The 27911-nt window shown below is 34.8% G+C and overlaps 1 protein-coding gene across 2 annotated transcripts in view; it reads right to left on the reverse strand.

Annotated features, from left to right (window-relative positions):
• The window catches only part of SPRED1 (sprouty related EVH1 domain containing 1), a 120054-nt gene that overhangs the window by 16851 nt on the left and 75292 nt on the right, over positions 1 to 27911 (reverse strand). For both annotated transcript variants that reach the window (XM_041740741.1, XM_041740734.1), the window contains exons 3-5: positions 23871 to 24039; positions 20084 to 20133; positions 3887 to 4039 (exon numbers count right to left, since the gene is read on the reverse strand). In XM_041740741.1, coding sequence (XP_041596675.1) covers positions 3887 to 4039; positions 20084 to 20133; positions 23871 to 24039 — 372 coding nt within the window. The remainder of the gene's footprint in view (positions 1 to 3886; positions 4040 to 20083; positions 20134 to 23870; positions 24040 to 27911) is intronic.

Genomic DNA, 27911 nt, shown 5'->3' on the forward strand with positions numbered 1-27911 from the left:
GTTGTACTTTCTGGGGAACAGAGACCCATGTTTGACAGAACAAATTAAGACAATCAAACACTATTAAAGAAATAAGAGTCTTATCTTCTGAGAAGGAAGAAAAACCCTAGCAATAGATGATATTTGATAAATGGCCAGCATGAACATGAAAGGAGCTACAAAATCTGAAGTCGGTGGGGAAAGTAAAATTTCAGTTAAGTAAACAATTAAAAACTATCTGATAAAAAAAAACCTATCTGATCACAAGAAATGTTTAAGATCCATCTTTTACCACCATGAGATAATCATGGCAGTTTATTTAATCATGATACTAGTCATTGAGAATATAAAAGCCTACATGTCGTAACATACAACCTCTGAATATTAGGCAAATTATCCACTGTGCTCTCTGACAGGACTGAGAAGTGGGAGTGGTTTCAGAGGTAACTCTCCAAGTCTTCTCCATCTCAGATAATGGCAACATCACTCATTCAACTGCTTAGACCTCAAACTCAGAAGGCATCCTGAACTCTAATCTTTCTTCAAGACATTTTTGGTTTTTCCTCCAGAATTTACTCATGTAATCATTTCTCATCATTTCTGTCTAGTCCAAATCACCAAAATCTTTTACCTGGATAAAAACAATAGTCTTCAAAATTGGTATTAATTCCACTTGTGACCATATCCTAACTGTCCATTCTCCACACAGAAACCATAATGTTTTAAAAATGCAAATGAGACCTTTCCTGGAGGTTTAAAAACCTTCCAATTGCTTTTCATTGAAACTAGAAAATTAGTCCAATTCTTCCCAATAGTCTGTCCTATCCAAACCTTATCAAATTCTCTAACTCTTAACTTGTAGTAATAAACTACACCTTTACTCACTAAACTGCAGCTCTATCAGCCTGTTTCTCTGAAATACCAAGCTGCTGCTTGGATAACCCATCCCTCATCCCTGGATTTTCATATGGCTATTATGTTCGTTTTGATATTACTCAGATCTCCATATAAAAAGCTCCCCAGAGGATTTTCCCTATCATTTTATTGATCTGTAGAAGTCTCCCTTTATATTCGTACTATTCTACTTCCCATTACTTTGTTTCATAGCACTATCACTATCAGAAATATTATTGGTTTAACTTATTTACTGCCTGTTCTCCCTTACCAGCATTTCTATCTTTCATGAGGCTAGGGCTCATACCTTTCTTGTTGACAGCTATTCTCAGGGCTTAAAATAGGGCCCAGCACATAGTAAGTGCTCTGACATTGACCACATGCATATATCTCAAATACATATCAATGCATCAATCAATGATCTGCTTTAACCTCTAAAATAATACTATGGGAGTAAGTTTTATTATTATTGATATTTACATATGAGGAAACAGGAAGATGGAGAGCATTAGTTTTGTAATTGTAAGTAAATTAAAAGGACGAGATTTAAAACTAGATCTGCCTGCATCTGAAGCCCAAGATCTTTCCCACTGTTGGAGACACTTCTGTCCAGGGAATAACTTTTCCCCAATGCCTAGTTTGGTTCTATTAAGCAAACAGACCTTATGGAAAATGGAAAAATAACAAGTTTAGGCAGGAAATATAAAACTCACGGCTTAAATTTACACAAGACAAAAAGAAACATCTCCTTGCTCAAAGGTTGCCAGGATTCGCCTTGCCACTCTGCCCATCAGCTGTAATTAGGATTAAACCAGGATTTGGCACTTGACCCAAAGGCAAACCATATACTTGTAAGATAGCCCAGAATAAGAATGGCAATGTTGGAGTGTGCATCATTTTATCTCCTCTTTGCCTAATTGGCCCATCTTGCAACCTTGGAATGGACAGCCATACAGAATTTATAAATAAACTTGCCCTAAGTTGAGCCAATCACTTCCTTCCTATAAGAATATGGAATTAGTTTGGGACTATAGGGATCTAGGCTGGAATGTCAGTCATGTCAACTAAAGAGCTGAGCCTGACACTCTGATAGTCATAATACATTACTAATCAATGAAGCAACGAAGAACCTAGGCCACAGAGAAAAAGAAGAGAAGGGATATGTAAAGAGAAACAGAGAAAAATGGCCATGCTGAGTTTATATGAATAAGATAGAGGGCAAGGGTGGGAGGAGGGAAAGAGAGAAGCTAATGCCTAGCATCTCAATAGCTCTAGCTGTTATTTATTCTAAAATGAATTCTGAGGAATGCCACTGAGTCACTAAAATAAAGTCCATTTCCTTAAGCTACTTTGTTTTTTTGTTTTGTTTTGTTTTGTTTTTTAAGATTTATTTATTCATGAGAGACACACAGGGAGAGAGAGAGAGAGAGGTGCAGAGACACAGGCAAAGAAAGAAGTAGGCTCCATGAAGGGAGCCCAATGTGGGACTTGATCCCAGGTCTCCTGGACCACGCCATGGGCCAAAGGTGGCACTAAACCACTGGGCCACCCGGGCTGCCCTCCTTAAGCTACTTTGAATAGATATGTTATTTGTAAAAACCAAATGATCCTAAATTAAACAAGTTCCCAATACTGAATGATAGGACCAGGAATAAACTGAGTCCAAACATCATTTGCTTCCAAGGTGATGCTGTTAGCATTTATTCATTGTCTCATTCAATAACCAGAGGCTAACTTCATTCAGAAACTTCTGGGTTTCTAAAGTTATCAGGGAACAAATAAAAAGTACAAACAGAAAAATTAAATAATAAAGTCAGGAAAGTGTTATGAAGAAAAATAAAGGAGAATAGGGAATATAGAAATAGAAAAGTTGCTATTTTATTTAGAGTGCCCAGGAAAGGCTTCACAGAAGTGACCTTAAATCAGGAGCAAACTCTGTGAAGATCTAGGGGAAAAGTGTTCCAGATAGATGTCTTCCAAATGCAAAGCAAATTTCTTCCCTAAGAAGCTGCATGTTTGAGATCGCTCAAGTTAAAATGAGAATCATTAAATAAGAATCAGGTAGGCTTTAGTCATAGCTATTATGCCCCTGGACATTGATGCATCTTATAAATATCGTCTATCAAGAAATATTTTATTTTTTGAGAGAGAGCGTACACATGTACACACGAATATGAGAGAGGTGGGTGAGAGGGAGAAGCAGACTCCCCACTGAACAGGGAGCCCCAGGAAGGACTCAATCCCAGGACCCTGGGACCATGAACCAAGCTGAATGCAGTTGCTTAACTGACTGAGCCACGCACACACCCAAGAAGAATAAATATTTTAAAACATTTTTTAAAAACCACTTTGGTTGGCTTCTGACTTTGTAGGCATATACCATAGGGTACGGTTTAAACCACATGAGTTCACAAAGAAAACAATTAAAATGCTTATTTAACAATGAAAGCACTTGTTAATACCACTAAGAGAAATGGAGTCAAGAATGATTTTCTGACAGATTTGGTAACATTTGTGAATTGCATGAAAATAGAGTTATAGCCTATCATTAAGGTTTCCTTTTGAGATCAAGCTGGAGCAATTAGAAGGTTGAATACCCAAAGGAAACACTTTCACTGAGCAGATTTAGGAGTACATTATTAGTATCTGAGGTGAAGCTACAAGAAACAACTCTATGAAATTTATCGATATAGCTGCCACAGATATATTTACTTGGGATATTTTTCGTAATATGTCTGATCTGAGAAGTTTCACGTAAAGCTCAGGAAACTTTTGGTTCCTAAGAGACTGAAATGCCTTTTCCTCCCAGATAATGAAAATGTAATAAACTTTCCTTTTTCACTTTTGTCATCAAAAAATCTGATGTCAAATTTATGGTTTGAGTAAGTCACATTCTCCTAGATTTATATTGTTTATTTTGTCTAATAAAAGGAGATGGTCTTAATGTCCTTCTCTAATACATCCAATTTCTATATATATGAATAACACACTGAAAAGTATTTAATCTTCTCACCTGATTGGCTGGGTTTTGCAAGTAAACTCTTCTGGCATTCAGATCTTCAAAGGCAGAAGGTCTTGAGCTTCTATATGGCTCACTGGTAACAACTGTCTCTTGCTGGAAAAGATGATCTTTCACTAGAGAACTGGAAGTATCCTCTTCAGTTGCCTAAAGGGAATAATCCCCCAAATTCATTAGTTGCCAGAACATAAACAAAAACAAACTAAGATCCTTTCAGTCTAGCAAGTATTTAGCAAAGCCTTATTTACCACTACCATCACATAAATGGCGCTTCCCCAAACTCAAACAAAATATAAAATATTAATAATAAATCAGCTTTATGAGCAAAATGGGCTTCCTTAGAGAAAACAACATAGGAAGAATTAGAAACCTAACTATGGCATGTGAGAAAGATAATCTAATCAAAATAAAGTTTTAAATTTTAACCAGAAGTGATACACATACACAGAAAATAAAGAAATTATTAGAGAATACAAATCAATTGGAAGTGTAATCTCACAAGTTAAAAAAGTATATACCAAGGACTGTGCTGTGCTTAAGATACAGGGGATCAAAAGAGAAAACAGCTGTCCATGACCTCACTGAATGAATGAAAGATATGGGATATGCCCAATGACAGTCCCTAATGACATGCTTTTTTTTTAAAAAATGAGATCATTATTTGCCATTACTTTTCTTGTTACCATATTAATATTTAAAAAGATTGTGACAGCCAAATAAAAATGACAGAAATACTTTCACTGGCTTAACCTTAAATAATTGGAGTAATTACAACAGGACTAATAATCTTAAAGGTATAAACCTTTATGAGCTTTAAAAAAAATTTTTTTTTAATTTGGTGCTCCAAAACTGAGCAATAGAATTCACAAAATAGCTAACATATTTTAGTTTATAAATTCACGTTCTAGTCCTTTGCTCTGGAACAAAGTAGCCTTGTGACATTTAATTTCTTTGGAATTGGGGCACCTGGGTGGCTTAGTCAGTTGAGCATCTGGCCTTCAGTTGGGGTCATGATCCCCAGGTCCTGGGATGGAGCCACATGTAGGGCTCTCTACTTAGTGAGGAGCCTGCTTCTCCCTCTCCTCCCTGCTCATGCTCTCTCTCTAGCTATCTGTCAGATAAATAAATAAAATCTTTTAAAAAAATAATTTCTTTGGAATTGGTTTTCTCAATTACCAAATACTTTTAATATCTATGCTATTTTATTACATCGATTTTCTGAAGGATTTAGTGAGATGATAATAAATGTGAAAATGCCCTAAAGCAATTAAACTTTTAAAAATATATTTGAGAATGTGTTATCATTTAAAACTAAATATGTCAAACCCAGTTAATTGTTTTTAAGTTAATTTTCATCACAGTTGTCCCTATGTGTTGATAGTTAATGCTAAATTAATTACTGGAAAGAAGTTGGTTAAATACTTATAACCAGCAAACACTCTTTCAAAATGCATGATCAAAACTGCAAACAGTAAAAAATTTCAAAAAATATATTTCCATGTTCTAGACACTTTTGAAAATAAATGACTCAAGTTAATTGTCTAAAACCATAAGCAAACTGAATAAAAGAAAAACACGAGAGGTGGGAAGGTTAACATTTAAGAAATTAACTTCTCTAAATTATGGGTTTATTATAAGTTAGCATATTTGTACTAATAACTTTGGGGTTACCTGAGATACTCTGATTAAAATCTATAAATAAGCATGGATTATTACTGTAGTTGTAGTATTAGTAGTAGTAACATCAGTAGCAATTACAAAATAATTATAATGGTGACAACCATTTGGATCAGGTTGTTTTTACTGAATTCCAATCTGAGGAGTCATTTAAGATTTGTAAGGTAAAATAAAGCCTACTGAAAAATCTGTATCTGAACAAAAACTTGTTACATAACACAAGTATTGTACTCTACTGACTTGGGGTAATTCTACTTATATTCTGTACATTAAGCAAAACTTATTTTTTTTAAAAGATTTTTATTTATTTATTCATGAGAGACAGAGAGAGAGTGAGAGAGAGGCAGAGCCACAGGCAGAGGGAGAAGCAGGTGCCATGGAGGGAGCCTGACGCGGGACTCGATCCCTGGTCTCCAGGATCATGCCCTGGGCTGAACGCAGTGCTAAACCACTGAGCCACCCGGGCTGCCCGCAAAAACTTATTTTTGATTAAGAATTCATTTACTTTTTAAAGGTAACTATCAAGAGTGTTATTTCATTATTAAATAAATAAAAATGTGTTTATTGTTTGGGTAACACATGATTTAGTTGGACTTAAAAATGTTTGACAAAATAGCTAGAATTAACCTAACTGCAGCTCATATAAAACAGTAAATTTATAACTATGCACCTAAATGGGTCTCAGCTAATAAATAACAAAAACATCCTTCAGGTGTCTCATATGGTAAAAGCACCCCCCCCCACCTCAATCTGTTGTAGAGTTTAGAACCTACAATATTGTGAGAAACAAACTAACATTTTTATAGAATCCTAAACTGGGAGAATATTTTCCTACTACTTAATTATACCTCCTTCAGCAGTCTATAAATTTAGATGTATACTGACAAAGTTTAAAAAAAAGTGGTGATAAGTAAAATGGCCATTCTTATTCATTCCTAATTCTATATAGACAAGTAAAATCTGGAACAACCATTTATGAAAAGTGATTTTAGTAGAACTATCAAAAACTTTTAAAACAAACATTTTGAAAAATTCTTGAATCTAGCAAAAAAAAAGTACTAAATGGAAGAAGCTTTAGGAAAAAGTATTGTTCTCAAAATTACTTTTAAAAGCAAAAATGAAGAAATAACCCAAATGTCCCCAAAATAAGGGAATGGTTACATAAATTATGGTATGCCTACTTTATACTGAGTGGTCATTTGAAATTAGGCTTATGAATAATATCCGCTATCTGGGGAAATGCTTAATGTTAAAAAGTCAATATGCAAAATTTTATGTACAGTATTATCATAATCATAAAAAATAAGATTGAAAGGATATAAAGAGGAATGTTAATACCTATGCTTGCTGATGATTACGAGTAATTTTCCAATTTTTCTAGAACTTGCTTACTTTTATGTTGACCACAATTTCTCTTAAAATCTAAGTATATACTTTCTCCTTTGTTTGTGATACAGAATTGTCATATTTTGAAATATATTCTATTAAAATATCCAAGGAATTCAATGAAGGAATTAGTCGTATGCTTTTTGGCTTAAATATATTTTTCCATGACTCTGTATCTGAAAAAAATCAATTAAGACATTCTTCAACCCTTGCCCCAAACCCTTCTGGATTCGTGCAAAATACCCATCAATTAAAAAAAATTATTTTCTAAGCAAGTTCATCTTCTGAGTATCTTTCAAATCTATTTTTTCTCATGCAAGCCCTTACTATCTTTTTTGCCTATCTATTTCAGTAGGCTTTTAACTGATCTCCTGGTTTCGAGCCTTGGGGAAGGCTATTCATGCAGATCTATTTGATTTTCTGCTCAGAACCCTTCTAAGATTTCCAATTATCAAAGCTCTGTTGGGGAATCCTGTACATACAAGATAGGAAAGTAGAAGGGAAGAAAATCAGTATTATCTGAGGAACATCTTCATAAGAAAGGTAATTTACACAAATCTGTATAAGTGGGCCCTCTACCCCCCTCCCAAGACAACACTGACATGCAAGATAAAAGTCCAATTTTATTTCATAGGGGGGGAAAAAAGGAAATAAGTATGTGAAAAGATTGAGCTTCATTTCTAATTAAAGCCATAAAAACATAATGCCAATGTTTTATATAGACTAGAAAAGATAATACTTCGTGCCAACAAAGACATGGGGAAACAGGAATATTTTTGCACTGCTGGTGGTAGTGCAATTCTTTGAGCAAGTGATTGTATACATAGATACACACACACACACACACACACAAATTATGGTAGCACTACTTTAACAAAAAAGAATAGGAAAAAAAAGAAAACATCCTTTGGTTATATCAGCAGAGGGCTGGTTAAAAATTATGATATAAATACATATACACACAGACACACACATATGTATGAATGGTGGAATTCTATACAGCCAATAAAAAGATCTATACACAGCACTCACAACAGCTAAATGAAAGAAAGTTAGGTACAGAACTGTCAGTAATGACATGATCTCGTTTGTCTGATAGAATATTTAAATTTTTTTTCAGTACCAGGATAGATAAACACTGATACATATTTGGTATTTCCCTAAAGAAATATTTTCTATAAAGAATTACATATACATAATGACTTAAAGAATGAAAAGAATGTGTATACTTGTTACTCAACTTTAGAAAGAGAATATAACCAATAACATAATGGCTGCTATATGTTTCTCCATGTTTTCATCCCCTACTTTGATTACCAACAGGAAAACACAATCCTAAAATTTTTTTTTTTCATTTTCGTACTCTATGGTTTTACCACACAAGTGTTCTTGCTAAACAATATTTAGTTGCAGATGCTTCTGAATTTTATTTGACTGATATGATGCTATAAGGGACTTACTTTTGGGGGGGCTAAACTCATTCATGTTGACATGTATAGCAATAGCTCATTCAATGTCACTTCTTGGTAGCAATGATAACTAACACATATTCAATATCAGATATTGCCCCAAGTACTTTCCATGAGTTAACTCATCTATATCCCCACAGCAACCCTTCAAAGTAGATAGTATTACCTCTCCACACATAAAGAAATTAAAGCTCAAAGAGATGAAATAGGGGTGCCTAGATGACTCTGTCAGTTAGGTATCTGACTCTTGATTTAAAGTCAGGTCATGATCTCAGGTCCAGAGATTGAGCCCTGCCTCCTGCTGAGCATGGGGCCTGCTTGGTGTTCTCTCCCTCTGCCCCACCCCCTGCTGTGTGCACCAGCATATGCATGCAGCTTGCATGCTCTCTCTCCAAAATAAATAAATAAAATCCTTTAAAAAAGGAGAGAGAGAGATTAAGTAACTTGCTTAAAATGAAACAGTTAAAATTTTTTGCTATTTCAAACAATGATGTTAAGAACATTCTTTTACAGATCTCGCTATATATATGTACAAGAGTTTTTTTCTGGTAAATATCCAGGAATAAAAATGGTAAATTACCTATGTTCCAGTTTACATAATAAAAATTAGTTTCCAAGGCAGTTCTAACAATTCACACATCTACATTCTCACCAAACCCAGGCGTTATCACTCTTATGTATCTATCTACTATTTATTTCTACAATAATGGATCAGTCTTACTAAAAATTACATAGTATTTTCTTTCTGCAAACGAGAAATTCTAAGAATGAAGAAAAGAACTAACAAAAGAATGCATAGGTTTGTTATTTTACCATGGCTCCTAATACTATTTCATCCTCAAATATTTTGGTTTCAAAAATATTGATGCACTTGTTTCTTACCATCTTATCACTTTTATTCTTTGTACATGTCATTTCCTCTGCCCACAATGACTATTTTCAATTTTTCCACAAGAAAAACTCTTTGTAACATCAGCTATAAAATCTCTTAAAGTCTTTGTTGATCCACTCCCAACTTAATCATTCCCTCCTCTAAAGTTACTCAAAAATACTTGTATCTATCACCCTATATACTAAGTGTTCTTTTCTTTATTTCTACCCACAGTCAGTAATGGGAGACCTTGCCTATATTTTATCTCTAGAACTTATAATTATGCCTATCATACAGTGAATATCTCTATGAATAATCTCTAATATGTAACCATCCACAAGCCAGATCACATTACAATAATATGAAATCTCGGGAGTAAATTTGGTGTAACAGGAAAAAAAAATGTAGAAAAAGAACTCCTTAACAAAAAAAACTTCACCCACAAATGAAATAATTTTAATAACTGTAAAAATTCAAATTACACAAAAAAAATTGTTCCCATAATCCCAATCCCAAGGAATAACAGATACTATTATTTGACACAGAGCTTTCCAGACTTCTCATGCATGTACCTTGGCTCATATCCTATGTACAAATATGATTCCATTTATATTGTAGACATTCTATCTGTGTGATGCTTTTTTTTCACTTCATAATATATCATGGGCCTCTTATCGCATCAACATATAAAGATGTATATACCTTGTGCTTTGAAATGCTTGCAAGGTTCAGTATTTGCGTGTGTCATCTATTCTCTAAGCAAGACAACTGATGGACTTTTAGATTACTTTCAACCTTTTGTTATATATATTGCAACGCACGTCCTTATACGTATATCTTGATGCAGTGGTAATATTATTTCTTCAGGATTAATTCCCATAAACAGAATCCCTGAATAAAGAATATGCATATATTCCCATTATATTACCAAGCTACTTTTATAGGGAGCTTATGTATTATTTGAAAACCACTCAATAGTATACAACTGAGGGACCATTTCCTCACATCACTGTTCACACTGGGTTTTACTATTTACTGATCTTTTGCCAAGCTAGTAAGAAAAATATTTTGTTATTTTCCAAAAACATTACCTGTACTATTTTCCATATTTAAATTAATAATAACCACAACACTTAAGTTGGATACAAATAAGTATTCACGTTTAGTCAAATTTGAATGTTTTTAGCTGAATTACAACCCGTTAAAACTAACAATTACTATGGGAACATGGACATTTTCTAAAGTTAGTTGGTGAGAAATGCCAAAAATCCTTCACAAAAGCAGAAAATTTAACACGATACACACATTTGCATGATCTCCAGCTTTAAAAAAATTATCTATAGCAGTCATATACATTCATATTCAATGTTTTTAGGATTGTGCTGGCATAGGCTTATCTGTATTATCTATATAGTAACCTATGCCAATATTTGATGTACAATGGAAATCTGTTTCACTCTCAGAGGCTAGTGTAATAATTATTCTCCTATGGTTGCTATGAGATTGTTTAGCTTTTTATTCTTCTAAGACTACTAAAGCAATTTTATGTGTATAGGCAAAAGGATGCTGGGTAAAGCCAATATAATAATTCCAGCTGTAGCTCTCTATCAGGACCTAAGGCTAGATGACAGCTGCATAGAAAACAGAAACAGACTTTGCTTCTCTTCCCACTTTGTGCCCTCTTACTGTGTAATTCTAAGTAGAGACAACTTAGCATTGTTCTGCAAACCTTTTTAAATATATGACTCCAACAAATAATTAGGTGTGAAAAAAGTATTACCAGTTTACCTATTGCTCAAGAACTGGACTCTTGTAGTTGTGTATTACAAAAGCACAGGTTTGAAAATGTGTGGCTGGGTTATATCCAACAAGAGAAGATTTTAGTAATTATATTATTAATTTTAACATGATGGAAGAATTTTAAAATGTTCTTTGATAAGGATGTCTTAAATTTTAGCATTGCATATGTTAAAAATGCTACCAAAAGTGCTATTCCTTTGGCATTTAGAATTATATACTCAAATTATGCAAACTTGGGAAGCACAGAAAAAAATTATTCCACAAGCCCAGTAAAATCACCATTAATATTTTGGTACAGCACTCAGTACAACAATTCATTTTAGATCTGAACACAATTATCTTCTATTCTGTTCATTAGATTCCTTTAGTTCATTTGATTAGCTTAAGGGTAAGAACACACTAAACTGTGGGGTTTTTAATCTTGCATTTGTCTATGAGCTTTGTCTAAAAGCATTAATAGCACATATAGAATCTTAGCACAGTAAGCAGTAATGAAACAATATGGAAAGAATGATAAATGTATCAAGATTATGATATCCTATAAAAACAGAAAAAAGAAAACAAGTCCTCCACCCTAGATTAATCAACACACAAACTAAACTTTTTCTAATAAAGTTAGCTTGACTAATACCTAATACCAAATGTGGTATTATGTTTTCAGGAATTATTGTCTGTAAATTTGTTTTTTAGTTATGAGGCAGCAGTTACATAGTTCCTAGTAACTATATAAATCTTTACACAGTCCTTTAACTGATAAATCTATTTCTAGGATTCTATCCTAAGGTCACACTTGGAAATACCAACAAAAATTAATGTTAAGAGTCTATGGGAAATAAAATAAATGTTCAATAAAACATGAATGGTTAAATAAATTGTTTGGCAACAGTTACACAATTATAATGACTAAATACAAAAACTCTGAAGTTGGACTTTGTGAGTTCAAATTTTAGGATTTATACTACTTACATTCCAATTACTACTATCACTACCATCAGCAATACAAACGAACGCCTTTCAAAACACAATCGAGGGGTACCTGGCTGGCTCAGTTGGTGGAGCATGAGACTCTAGATCTTGGGGCTATGAGTTTGAGCCCCACACTGGGTATAGAGACTTAAAAGTAAAATCTTTGGGCAGCCCCAGTGGCACAGTGGTTTAGCGCCGCCTGAAGCCCAGGATGTGATCCGGGAGACTCGGGATTGAGTCCCACATCAGGCTCCCTGCATGGAGCCTGCTTCTCCCTCTGCCTGTGTCTCTGCCTCTCTCTCTCTCTCTCTCTCTCTGTGTCTCTCATGAATAAATAAATAAAATCTTAAAAAAAAAAAAGTAAAATCTTTAAAACACACACACAATCAATCAAAACTAAGAAGAGACTGATTCTCATGGTACTTAAAAAAAGAAGTATGCATTCGAATACAATACAAAAGAACAAAGAAAAACCTAGGTAGAAGTATCTAAAATATTAATAGTGGTTATTTCTGGGTAGGAATAAATGATTCCTGATTCCTTCTTTACAATTTTCTAACTATCCAAATATTCTACTTGAAGATGTATTATTAGTCTAAGAGTCAAGAAAACAAATGTAAATAACAAAACATCACACAAAAAGGTTATACAGTTTTTTTGCTCCCTTGTTAGATAATAAAATTCAATCTGAAGTATACTAAGGTTTTGGGAACTCAACCATGAGCAACTACTTAATGTAGGATGGTGATAGTCACAGTAATATAACATCCATTTGCTAGCTAACTAATGCCTATTCACAGGGTGTTGTGGTGGGTCTATTCATTGGGCATCCGACTCTTGATTTTGGCCAGGGTCATGATCTCAGGATTGTGAGACTGAACCCCCAAGTATAGCTCCAGCTCTGTGCTCAGTGGGTCTGCTGCAGATTCCTTCCCTCTGCCTCAACACCTGCTGGGACACTCCCGCTTTCCCTCCCTCCCTCTTTCTATCTCAAATATGTAAATATCAATATTTAAAAAAGAATATGGGCAGCGTGGGTGGCTCAGTGGTTTAGCGCTGCCTTCAGCCCAGGGTGTAATCCTGGAGACCTAAGATGGAGTCCTACATCAGGTTCCCTGCATGGAGCCTGCTTCTCCCTCTGCCTGTGTCTCTCTGACTCTCTCTGTGTCTCATGAATAAATGAATAAAATCTTAAAAAAAAAAAAAAAGAAGAAGAATACCTATCTACTAATTTTCAGATATTGAGCCCTATTAAAATGTTACCACCTCTGATAATTAGTACATGAACAATTCATAACCCTCTTTCTAAAGCAAAGTTACATTAAAAAATCAATAAGGGGATGCGTGGGTGGCTCAGTGGTTGGGCACCTGCCTTCAGCTCAGGTCGTGATCCCAGGATCCGGGATTGAGTCCTACATCAGGCTCCCTGCAAGGAGGCTGCTTCTCCCTCTACCTATGCCTCTCTGCCTTTCTCTCTCAGTCTGTGTCTCTCATGAATAAATAAATAAATCTTAAAAAAAAAAATCTTAAATCATTTTGGCTCAGAAATGACTCTCAAATTCTAAAAGAGTAAGTTAGTCAAGTATTTCTCAGCAGCCAAAAGAAAGAAGACAATTTTCACTTCAGATCAATTAAGTGTCATCTTTCTTCTTCCCAAAAACATGAAATCTGAGATCTTTTCTTCTTAGAACCACAAGCCCGTTGAAAGGTGCGTCTTATGGGTTTTGTGACCAATCTAGCATATCTAAACAAAAAGAGCTGTTCTATAGTCGGAGAAGCACTTTAGAAATGTTCTTGTAATAAATATGAGCTAGCATTTAAAAACAAAAACAAAAACAAATCTTAATTGGCTCATTAAAATAGTCAAAGAAAAGCACCAATGAAAACAACATTCATACCTTTTTTTACAGCTGAGGTTAAAAATCCTAAGTGTGAAGGTTTTTCTTTAAAAAACCCTACTTGGGTACCACATAGGTATATGATCATCACTGTACTAAAAACACGAGGGATACAAGATAAGAAAGATGTGATTTTAAATCCAAATGATGATGTATTTCATATAACCCTTCAAAGACAGATATGAAATAAAAAGGTAGATGTCCTTCTGTTGATTTATGATAAAGACACTCAATTGTTGAAAGCTGAAAGGTGACCAAAGACTAAATGTCTAGTATAGCTATAGAACAGAAAAGGTGCTCAAGTAATTGTTGAATAAATTAATAAATAAAATGAATGGCACTAAGGTAACTTTTAGAGTCTCTTTAGGCAGTTTTAATTCTGGACATTGATTCTTTAAAAAACTTTTCAAATAGGAGTTTCAGAAAAATTTATCTCACATATTTGCTAGCATCTCAATATCCCCTACTCCTTTCTTGATATAATTAGGGTTAATATATTATATAATCAGGTCAGACTTTTTTAAACAATAAAGATGACTTTTTTCCTACCTGAATATACTCTTTGTTATAGAAGGGCTATAAAAACTGAGATACAACATAATCTTCTATTAAAGACAGAATTCAGCATAAGCTAGAGATCATCTAAAAAACTGAGAATAGATGAAGATTAGGGTTAAAGGAACATGATAGATATTAGCTTTTGTTCTCCTATTTCCTTTCTGGTCATGTATTGGTTAGCTATTTCTGCACAATAAATCACCACAAAATAGCAGCTTCAAAGACCAAACATTTATTATCTCACAGTTTCTGTGAGAAATTTTGAAGCACCTTAGCTGAATAGTTCTGACTCACAGTCCTTCAGAAAGTTGCAGCAAAAGTAATAGCCACAGCTGCAGTTATCCGAAGGCTTGTTTGGGGCTGAAGGAGTTTCTTTCAAGACTGACCTGTTTCCTTTCTGGCTGCTGAAACAAGGTCTCAGTTCTTCACCAAATGGATCTCTTCACAGAACTGTTCAAGTGTCCTGGCACATAGTAGCAGGCTCCTCACCCGGTGATTGATCCAAGAGAGTAAAATGGAAGCCACAAATGTTCCTAGGACCTACCCTCGTTTCCTTCACATTCTATTTGTTAGAAGTGGGTCACTAAGTAGAGGGACACTCAAAAAAGCCAGGAATTAAACTAAAGACAGGAGTATGAAAGAATCTGTGGACCTATCTTAAAACCACTATCGTTCACCACTCTTTGGAAAAATAATTTACAGTTTTCTCACGTGCAAAATACACTCATCCCCCTCCCCAGACTCCCCAAAAGTCTTATCCCTTTAGAGCAACTTCACATCCAAGGATGTTGCTATCTAAATAGATCCATGTATGGATGAAACTTCCCAGGTATAGTTCCTTAAGACAATCCGGAGTATATTCTCCCCCAACATGAAGACCTGGAAACTAAAGTGACAAATCATCTGCCCTACACACACCCAAAATACAACGGTAGGACAGGCAGAGGAAAACTGCTGTAACACCATCTTGTACAAAATAAAAGAAAATGGGAAGCACAAAGAAGTCACTGATCCAAAATAATTCTGAAATCAAAGTAGAAACATCTTACAAGTTGCTGGAAGAGAACCTGGACCTAGGAATAATTCTCCATGGATCTTGGCTCTGCCCTTGGAGATTTGGTCTCTGATTTCTGAGTCACCCTTCCCTTTTATGAAAGGTAGCCCATGTTGTATACATACATGTGTATAGAATGTTTTAACCTGCCTCCTACCAGTAGAATTTTGGGTATCTAAAGGGTCCAAATTGATGATACTTCTGTCAAAATAACTCTTTGAAAACACTGTGGATCTCTTGTGGATCCACATCATTAGATTAAAAAGCACTGTCAGATATCTGAGATAAACTCCTCTATTTTAAATTTCTGCTAAGGGACACCCTACCTAATCTGATTATAAACCCTAACACTTTGATGGAAAGGGTCTTGAAGGCACACTTTAGATCTTTCTGAGGTCGTAAGAAAGGATTTTTTAAATCATACACTTGGATTAATCTTTAGACAAAGCTATTCTGAAAGCACCTTGGATTTGACCTTTGCCTGGAAGCCATTTCCTAATTTTAGCATAGTCTGATATACTGAGAGGATGAGCAGGTCCTGGCTCCATTTTGTTTAGGAGCCCTTCCTTACCCTACATACTATAAGTAAAAAGAAGAAACCAAGCAACAGTTTTAACCTTTTGCTTGAAAATCTCCTTAGCTGGATCACCTAGCTGATTCAATACATGTTCTAGGGCCCACATTACATTTTTATGTATTACTGCAGATGACAGTGTGCTAACCTATATAGTGACTCCCTTTCTTCCAGTTTCCAATATGGTTTTCATTTAAGCCTTTACTAGCAGTCTCCTCAAAAGCTTGACATTAAACTTCCCATCGACTGTCCAAGTTCAAAGTCTAACCTGCATTTTAAAGTATTTGATATGGCAGCACCCCATTTATGGGTGCCTAAATCTGTATTACTAACAAATTACCCCCAAACTTAGAGGCTCCAATTAACACTAACATTTTATAATTTTCATAGGTCAGAAATTCAGGTATTTAACCTAACTGTTAAATAGGTTCTGAAAAAAAAAAAAAAAATTAAAAAAAAAAAAATAAATAAATAGGTTCTGGCTCACAGTCTCCAATGAAGTTACAGTCAAAACATCAGCTGTAAGGGCGCCTGGATGGTTCAGTCAGCTGAATGTCTGCCTTTAGCTCAGGTAATGATCCCAGGGTCCTCGGACTGAGCCCCACATTGGGCTCCCTACTCAACAGGGAGGGAGCTCCCTGCTCCCTCTCTCCCTCGGCCTGCTGCTCTGCCTGCTTGATCACTCTGTCAAATAAATTAATAAAATCTTAAAAGAAACAAAAACAAAAAATACATCAGCTATGGCTTTAGTCATCTAAAGGCTTGTTTAAGAGTAAATGACTTGCTTCCCAGATGGCTCACTAGCATTGTTATTTTCATAAGACTTCAGTTTCTCACCACATGGACATCTGTATTGGGTTACTTGAGTGTCCTCATCCCATGACACTTGTCATTTTCTAGGACAGGTAATCCAAGAGAACCAGAAAGAAGCTGCAATGTCTTTTATGACCTACTCTTAGAAGTCAAAACATGTCACTTCTACCATAGGCCTATTTGTTAAGAAACAACTAAGTATAATGCATTTTCAGGGGGAGAATTAGATTTTATCAAAAGGAATATAATTTAAGAATCCATTTTAAAAACATCACAGAATGTAAAACCAAGAATTAAAACGACATAAAAATTGCTCTTAGTAAAATTACATTTAAATGGAAGCTTACTACTATAGTCTCTAGTAACATTGCATATTTTCTCTTATTATGAAAATAAAAAACCAAGCAAGTGATTTAGTCTAATAAAGCTAAAATATAAATAAATAACTCTTTTAGGGTGGTATGCCTGTAACATTTTGGATTAAGGGCATTAGAAATATCTTACTATGAAGTAGCTGTCCCAAAGAGCTAAGAGAATAACTATCCTTACTGCTTTTCGTTATATGGTAACTGTACTAGACTCCTCCTAATTTTAACTTTTTACTCTTTCATCTGCTTCTGCGATAAATTTATTATTCTTCACTCATATCATCCCCATTTTTTACTAATATCAAAGCTTTGACATGTACAAGTAGCAAATATGATCATGAAAACAATAGTTTTTTACAAAATCCATTGACTGTTATATGTACAAAATGGTATACAAAGAAATGAGGTGAAACCAAATCACAAGATATAATGTCATTTTAATATTCTTGTGACTGGTTTCACCTCATTTCTTTGTATACCATTATGTAAAGGAAAAATTACACCAGAACATAATTGTTTGCAATACTTTGTACATGAGCGCTCACTTCAGCAGCACATATACAAAATAAAAACATTAAAAATTATAAACTTGAAAAAGGACACAGAAATATTATATATTTCAGTGGAAAAAAAGACTACAGTATAGTGATATAATAACACATGTACATACACATTTACGTGTATACAGAAAAAATCCCAAAGGCTGTATTTAAAAATATATGGTCATCATGGATGGTAGTGTACTTATGTTTGTTTGTTTTTTTCTTTAAACTTTGCTATCTTGCCCAGGCCCAGTGGCTTAGGTGTTTAGCGCTGTCTTCGACTCAGGGCATGATCCTGGAGATCCGGGATGGAGTCCCACATTGGGCTCCCTGCATGGAGCCTGCTTCTCCCTCTGCCCGTATCTCTGCCTCTCTCTCTCTGTCACTAATAAATAAATAAAATCTTAAAAAATAAACAAACTTTGCTATCTTTCTCAAATTTTCCAAAATAAAAACATTTTCATTTTCTGATTATAAATGCACATAAAACATTTTGCCATATCTTTAGGTCACAACTATTTTTACAGTAATATAAATAACTGATTATTAATACTGGGAATATAAAAATTTGGGTTCTTTTACTGTTCTAATATTGTTATGAAGTATTAATACTACATCAAACTTGAAAAATATGGAAAAGTTCTAAAAAGAAAGTCATATAAGCTCAGAATCCCACAATTCAAAAGTAATAAAAATATTTAACATTTTAGTGTAGTAACACCATATAATTTTTATGTTTTTATTACTCAGTATATTATAAGTGAATTAATAGTTAAATGTTTAATGATTGCATGATAGATATCACTTTGTGCATTTCTATTCCTTAGTATAAATTACTGAAAATCTGTTCACTAGGGTCAAGAGGCTTTCAGGTTTCTGTTTTAAAGGCTTTTTTTAAATATATAAAAATTTCAGGTTTCTGTTTTAAAGGCTTTTTTTTAAATATATACTACCAAACTGCTTTCTAGAAAGAATCTACAATCCACACTTTTTTCCAGCAGGGCATCAATCTGTCAATCTCAGAGACAGTACCAGGCAGTGTTAATTTTTATTTTATTATTTTAATTTTTAAAAGATTTTATTTCTTTATTTGAGAAAGAGAGAGAAAGAGAGAATGAGAAGCAGAGGGGTAGGGGTTGCGACAGGCAGAGTCCACACTAAGCATGGAACCTAACACAGGGTTGATCCAGGACCGGGAGATCACCACGGGTTGAAACCAAGAGTTAGATGCCTTTCTTTTTTTTTTTTTTTTAAGACTTTATTTATTTATTCATGAAAGAGAGAGAGAGGCAGAGATACAGGCAGAGGGAGAAGCAGGCTCCACGCAGGGAGCCTGATGTGGGACTCGATCCCGGGACTTCAGGATCACACCCTGGCCCGAAGGCAGCGCTAAACCACTGAGCCACCCAGGGATCCCCCAAGAGTCAGATGCTTAACCAACTGAGCCACACACACGCCCCTAGAGCAGAGTGTCCATTTTTAAACCTTTATTTATTTCATAACTAAAAAATGTTAATTTACACTACCTGTCGCTTACCATAGTTCATATGTGCTTATTTTATTAACAATTTTCAATTTCTTTTCTGTGATATCAGGGTCCTGGGATCAAGCTCCCCACAGAGTGGGGCATCTGCTTCTCCCTCTGCCCCTCCCTACCCCCATCTCATGCTCTCACTCATTTGCTCTCTCATATAATTAAATAAAATCTTTTTAAAAAATATTGTGGAGGTATTTTCAGATGTGACTAGTATTTAAATCAGTACATTCTAAGTAAAAGATATTACCCTTCATAAAGCAGACAAGTCTCATTATGAAAAGACTTAAAGACTGAGGTTTACCAAAGAGGAAGGAAGTCAGCCATGAGACTCTGCCTTCCAACTCAAAACTGAAACATCAAAGTGTATCAAAATTATGGTATATGCCTGTCTGCCTAACCTGTACATTTCTGAGTTGTCAGTTCCCACAATCACTGAACCAATTCCTTTAAAAACAAACCAAAAAAACCAACCACCACCAAACCAATCCAAGGAAACCAAACTTTCTATAACACATGCATACCTATATACATGCCCATATATCCTATTGCTTCTGTTTCTCTGTATTCCTTGACAAATACAGTGTCTTAGAAATTTATGTAAGTTGCTTATTTATTAAAGATAGTGATTTCTTCCCCACCCTTTATGTTCAGAAATTCCTTTCAAAGCAAACTACTTACTTGTAAGTCATCTTCTGCTCCTCCAGCTTCATTTTTAAATGTTGGGCATCCTAAAAAAAAAACCAAGCAGATGTTAAATAAGCACAGAATTTTTGTCTTAGGTTTTAGTATTATTGACTAATTGAATCATTATAATACTGTAGAACTGTTAGAGATCATTCTGGGCTGCCTGGCAAAGTCAGATGTTGGCTATCCATATCTGCTTCTTTGTTAGAAGAATAAAGTGATTATTTCCTTCTTCTACGGGTAGATTTCCAGTTATGAAAGAGGTTTTCTTGAAAGTGTGCTATCTCTAGCGAGCCCTGCCCCTGATTTTTCTAAAATGCGCAAACTGCTACACAGAGTACACACATTACAACTCCTCTTGTGTTTAGATGATAGGATTTATTCTATTTTCTAAATATTCTTACCCAGAAAATACCTCAAGATATTAGTTGCTTTTTTAAGAGAGAAAACAAGCCTTAAGCCACGATTGATAGCCAATAACCAATTGTTGCTATTGATCTTTGTGCATCAATGTTTCTCTGCACGTTTTCATGCTGTTGAAGAGTGCCTTTAGTTTCAATAAATAAGGAAGGATGTCTTAGCAAACTATGAGTTTATGCTAACTTTAAGACGAGACGTAGGTAGCATCGAAGATGAGGAGAAATCTGTCCTTTGGAAAGGGTTGCATGGTTTATTTTTATTGTCATGGAAGACTAAGAGAGATTTAATGGGATTGCTGAAAGTCTACCAGTGGCTGGTAATAACAGTAATCAGTATGTTTTTAAAAATGTTCAAAAGTAATGAGACAGATTAGTACTATAGCCTATTCTACCTGGCTAGGAGTTTTAAGGTCCTCCATATATATCTAAACTGTCCTTTAAAAAGTGAAACCCAGGGACACCTGGGTGGCTCAGCAATTTAGCACCTGTCTTTAGCCCAGTGCGTGATCCTGGAGTCCCGGGATCAAGTCCCACATTGGGCTCCTTGCGTGGAGGCTGCTTCTCCCTCCGCTTATGTCGCTGCCTCTCTCTCTCTCTGTGTCTCTCATGAATAAATTAAAAACAAAAACAAAAACAAAACCTCATGAATCTCAATCTATTTGATAGTAGTGAAAAGTAGTATGCTTTTATGAAGACATGAGTGTGGGCTTATTAAAAGCAATAAATACTTTAGGGAATACAAACTGGTGCAGCCACTGTGGAAGATAGCATGGAAGTTCCTCACAAAGTTAAAAATAGAACGACCCTACAATCCAGTAATTACACTACTGGGTATTTACACAAAAAATTCAAAAATACTAATTCAAAGGGACACATGCACCTCTATGCTCACTGCATTTTTTATAATAGCCAAATTATGGAAGCACCCCAAGTGTCCACTGATGGATGAATGGATAAAAAAAAGAGGTGGTATACAAACATACACACACACACACACACACACACACACACAGGAATACTATTCAGCCATAAAAAATTTGCATAACGTGGATGGAGCCAGAGAGCATAATGCTAAGCAAAGTCAGTTAGAGAATGATAGATACCACGTCTTCATTCGTACACAGAATTTAAGAAACAAAACAAATGAGCAAAGGAAAAAAGAAAGAGACACACACACAAACCAAGAATCAGACTCTTAATTATAAAGAACAAACTGATGGTTACCAGAGGGGAGGTGGTTGGGGGATGGATGAAATAGGTGAAAAGGATTAAGAATACACTTATCATGAGGAGCACCAAGCATAGTATGGTTGAATCACTATGTCATACACCTGAAATTAATGCAACACTGTGTGTTGGAGTGAAGATATAAAGCTTAATTAAAAAAGGTAAAAATAAGTTAAAAATTCTAGCAGCCATGGATAATGATTGTCTTTTTAAAGTACTGGATCTTGGACACTACCTAAATATCAGAGTCAACTGGCGAACTTTTAGAAAATATACTGGTACCATAGTATATTCTCAAACTGGTATTGTCAGAATCTGGGATGAGGCAGGCATAGGACATCACATATTTTTTATTTCTTGCAGTGGTTTGAGAACCACACCACTACTGGAGAATCTCAGGAACTTTTTTCCCCCCTAAATTCATTATATTATCATTTTGCAATTTTCCATCACATCTGAAATAGACAGGAATGTGAAAGAAAAGAAAAGAAAAGAAAAGAAAAGAAAAGAAAAGAAAAAGAAAAAGAAAAAGAAAAAGAAAAAGAAAAAGAAAAAGAAAAGAAAAGAAAAGACAAGAGGAAAGAAAAGAAAAGAAAAGAAAAAAGAAAAGAAAAGAAAAGAAAAGAAAAGAAAAGAAAAGAAAAGAAAAGAAAAGAAAAGAAAAGAAAAGGAAAAGAAAGCCCCAGTTCCCCTCCCTAGATAGACAGACTTGACTAGTCTGGAGTGGGGACCAGTTTTTTCTATTTTCCAAAGTGTCCCACGTGACTGAAATGTATAGCAAACAATGAGAACAATCTAGAAAGAACTTATAGGTTCCTGTCATAAAGCTAAAATGACTGCTACTATTCCATGGAATTTTTCTAAACTGTAAATCACTTTGTTTACCAATCATTAATCCCTGAAAATAGATAAATAGATTATTGAAGCACAGGTTCATGCACCAGCAGTACAGATTTATACTAAGCCTTTCCATGTTCTTGCCTATTGCCAGTCTCATAGTTCATTCATTTCTTCTAATTTTCCTATTAAAATATCTTCAAAATATACAAATCACAATGCTAATATATTTTGATTGTTACTTTATACAGAAGGTGATTTCTATTTATAGAGACAATTTTCCTTCTTAATTAGAAAAACAAATCAAAAAAAAAAAGAAAAAAAAAGAAAAACAAATCAAGCCTTAATTATAACCTCGTTGTGGGAAAGAAATGGGCCTTAAAGTGCTTCTTTTTGCTTAATTAAGCAGAGGCCAGTCTTACACATAAATACATTCTTCTTCCTTTTAAAACCTGCAAGTTAATAATCTTAACAGACTGGCAAAATATACAAAGAGGTAGATGGGGCTGTGGTCTCTGCCAATCCTCAATAATGAAACCAGGTAAAAAGCTAAGAGTTTCAAGAAAGGGTTCGCCATAGGAAAAAATAGAGTCTAACATATGAAAAAGAGAAAATTTCTAATAACCCAATTCAATTGAACCTTGAACAATGCAGGTGTTAGGAACACCCACCCCTGCCCCGCCCAAATGCAGCTGAAAATCCACACATAACTTCTGATTTCCCAAACACTAAATAATCTACTGTCCACTGAAGTATTATCAGCAATATATACAATTAACACATATTTTGGGTATCATATGTATTATATACTGTATTCTTAAGAATAAAATAGAGAAAAGAAAACATTACCAAGCAAATCATAAGGAAAATACATTTATAGTACTGCACTGTAAAAAAAAATCCACATATAATAGACTGGCACAGTTTAAAACAATGTTGTTTAAGGGTCACCTGTGTTTGATTATTTAAATTTTTCTTTTTTATGACCAAAACAAGGATATAATTGATATAACAACACACAAGGATTTTCAAAGTTCTGACCGCTCCCTCTTCTTCATGCTGTTACTTAAAACCATTGGAATCATCTGAAATCTGTACTGAGTTTGAGGTAATACATGTAAGTGGTATATATTATGATGTGACAAATATAAAATGGATTTTAAAAAAGCATGATTTTATCTTTGCCTACAGTGAGTTTTCAAAGCTAATTACATAAATCACAAAAGATGTCTTGCTTAAAGTCACTCTACTCTACCATATAGGTTAAACAAATTAAGAAAGCAGTTAAGAAAACCTACCTTGAGAAATATCTTCTATAGCTCTTCGAATGCCTCTATCAAAAGCCCTAGCATCAGCAGGACTTTGAAAAGTAAGGCCAAATTTCTTGTCATCAATCTTCCAGTGGTGAAATGTTGGAGTGACCTTATTGTATATGAGGTCTTTTTTAAGCATACATTCCAAAACCACCTGCCAAGAGTTAAATGCCAAAGATTACTATACTTATATCACATAATCTAATGTAGCTCTTAAATACAAATGGAGGTGAGAATAACAGCTATTCTATATTAGTAAATGCATTTCCCCCTTCTATTAATATAGAGGTCTTGCTAGTTAATCTACTTCATAAAGTCACTCAATACAGAAATTAAAATGGGATTAAAGAGGATTCTGGAAGATGACAAAGTATGAAGGAAACTTTCTCCCCACTTAGACAATAATTACTTTGGCAGAATATGTCTGATGTAACTATGTTGGAAATCTGAAGTCTGTTGAAGGTTTGAACTACCAAGGGAAGATGTGGACAGTAAACTGGGGTTAACTTCGGTCAATCTCTGCATTTGTACAATAGCAACTACCCATTTCCCATGGTAGGAAGTTATGCACAACATATTCCTGGAGCACCCTGCACATACATCACAGGAGCCAGGGTGGGTAAAAAGAACCCTGTCCTCCACATATCAGAGATCTGTGCTCTGATTACTGATGACTAACTCTGATCAGATAGGTGCAAAGAGGAGGATAGCCATAGTTGTTATATCTTCCCTTACTGTTTCAAGTCCCTCCTCAACAGAATCAAGAGATATCTAGGTTATTTAAAGGATCAGCATCCTTTTTTTACCTATCATTTATTTTTTCCCATTTGGGGTGCTAGACATTAAAGACCAGGACATTCAAACAAAATTACATTCATGGGGAAAATTAGAAACTGACTATTCATACCCAGGGAAATACTCAGAAAAGACATGAGAAGATCTAAATTTATACGTTAGGCAGATCCTCAGCATAGAGACCACCTACAACAATTAAAAAAAAAAAAGGGAAATCTTACAGAAGGGACAACCTGACAATCTGATTTCCAGAGTTAGCACACTATTTGATTTAACGTTCAGTGTTCAACAACAAAAAAAAAAACTCAAGGCACACAAAGAAACAGTAAATTCATTTTTTCCTTTTCCCATTGTAAGAAAAAAAGAAAATCAACAGAAACTGTCCCTAAAAAGGCCTTACGGCAGATTAGGCAAAGGCTAAAAAAAAAATCCCACAAAACTGTCGTAAGGAGAAAGTCAAGAATATGATGTACAAACTAAAGTATTAATAAAGAGACAGAAAATCTAAAAAGAAATTCTGGAGCTTTAAAGCATAATAAATGAAACAAAAAATTACAAGATTTAAAGCAGATTTGAACAGGCAGAAAAAGATCTATGAACTTGAAAACAGACAACAGACATTACTGAGTCTGAAGAACAGGGGTAAAAAAGATTAAAGAAAAGCAAACACAGCGGGAACCCTGGGTGGTGCAGCGGTTTGGCGCCTGCCTTTGGCCCAGGGCGCGATCCTGGAGACCCGGGATGGAATCCCACGTCGGGCTCCCGGTGCATGGAGCCTGCTTCTCCCCCTGCCTATGTCTCTGCCTCTCTCTCTCTCTGTGCTCTGTGTGACTATCATAAACAAATTTTAAAAAAATTAAAAAAAAGAAAAAGAAAAGCAAACACAGCTTAAAGGACTTGTGGGATACCATCAAGAGGACCAACATAGGGGTGTCTCAGTTGCTTAATGTCAGATTCTTGATTTTGGCTCAGGTCATAACCTCAGGGTCATGAGATCAGGCTCTGTGCTCAGCATGGAGTCCACTTGGGATTCTCTCTCCCTCTCCCTCTGCCGCTCCTTTATGTACCACCCACTCTCTCTCTCAGAAAATAAATGAATAAATCTTAAAAGACATCAATATTAACATCTAAGAAACTCAACAAACTCCAAATAAGATGAATTCAAATGAGAGCCACATATCAGACACAGAGAGAATCTTAAAAGCAGCAAGAGAGATGTGAACTGTCACATTCAAGGGATCCTAAAAGAGTATTAGCAGATTTCTCTTTAGAAACTTTGGGGGACAGAAGATACTGGGCAGATATATTCAAAGTATTAAAAGAAAAAGAAGTCAATCAAGAATCCTTTATCTAACAAAACTGTCCTTCAAAAGTAAGATAGAAACTAAGACATTTCCAGATAAACAAAAGCTGTCCACTAGACTTGTCCTGCAAAAAAAGGTCAGAGAAATCCTACAAAGTGAAATGAAGTAACACGAGACAGTAACTTGAGGCAGTATGGAGAAATAAAGATGTCAATAAAGGGAAGTGCATGAGCACTTTAAAAAAACAGTAAAATTGTAATACTGGTTTGTAACTGACACATAGTAAACCTTCAATAAACAGGAATAGAAATGGTGATGTTAGTCATCAGGTGATACCACTAATTCATAATACAACAATTGCTATGAAAAACTAGGAGACCATTACATATGAGAAGAGACTTTTTTTTAATAAAGGAGGAGATATTTGAATGATAAATAAAGGCATTCAGGAGCTCAAAGAGCTTATGGATAGATTCTGAGAAGGTGAAGTCAACAGATTCTAAAGCCTGTGAAAAATTTCAATCTCTGATGTTTTTCCTTCTTCTGAAAGAAATTTTAGGGTATTTTATAGGGGAGGGGGTGAAAAAAAATGCCACAGTCACTAAATAACTAAAACTTCTGAAGATATATTCCGAGTTATTTTAGGAAATATAGAGCAAAACTCCTGTCATAAAATTACTGGACTGTTTGCCAGAAGTACTTTAAATAGACCAAGTCAAAAATGGGTACAAGTGCATTTTTGTTTCATTAATAACAACTAACAGTTTGGGAGAGCAGAGTAAAATTAAATATGTACTTTCAAACTATGTACTTTATTATAGTTGTTACCTTACAAATAGATAATTACATGTTTACAAATTATATTATCTAAGAAGTAGTATAATTGGTAGCTAGACAAATTTTTTTCAGCAGTAACTTTCTGAAATATCTTTCTTTGACTCCAAGGAAATATCATTCCATTTTTGAAATAAAAATGCCAAATTCAAATTAAATTACTCCTAACCAAAATCAGTAATTGGTAGCTCATATAGTTGTTTCATATTATGAACCTTAGTTTTCTGGATACAAAAGCTAGTATCCTTCATAAAGACACCAAGAAATATGAAATTATGCATATTATCAAATACATAATTTTACTAATTATCTATTAATAAAAATTTATCTTTAATGCTATGTTCTGAGCTGAGTTGGATTTTAGACATTTTTATAAAGGAACAGAAGGAGCAATGGCAGTGTTTCTCACATAACAGCAGTTCAGCAAAAACAGAAGGGAGGGAGCCAATATTCTTTAAATATATGCATGTCATAAAGGAAAGACTGGGGAACTGCTCCAGATTAAAAGAGAATAAAGACATGTGACAGCTAAATGTTATGTGATCTTGTACTGATGGAACAAAAATGTTATAAGAATATTATTAGGACAGTTGACAAAACTGGAATATGGACTGTAGATTAATGTAGCATATTTATGTTAAAGTTCTTAAATAGGATAATTAAACTATGACCTTCTAAGAAAATATCCTTATTCTTATTTTTTATGATTTTATTTATTTATTCATGAGAGACACAAAGAGAGAGGCAGAGACACAGGCAGAGGAAGAAGCGGCTTCTCTGTGGGGAGCCCAATGCAGGACTCTATCCCAGGACCCTGGGATCACAACCTGAGCCATAGGCAGATGCTCAACCACTGAGCCACCCCAGCGTGCCAAATACCCTTTTTCTTAAGACAAATACACTGAAGTACTAAGAGGTAAAAGGCAGAATATATGCAACTTACTTCAATACGTCCAGAAACAAATAAGAGTGCATATGTATGTGTGTGTGTGTACACTGGGGGAAGGAGAGACACTGATAAAACCAACATGGCAGATGTTAAAAAATTGGTGTATTTGGAGGAAAAAATTTGGTGTGTTTGGGTAAAAGATGC

The sequence above is a fragment of the Vulpes lagopus genome, chromosome 2 (assembly GCF_018345385.1).
Source record: "Vulpes lagopus strain Blue_001 chromosome 2, ASM1834538v1, whole genome shotgun sequence".
NCBI lineage: Eukaryota > Metazoa > Chordata > Mammalia > Carnivora > Canidae > Vulpes > Vulpes lagopus.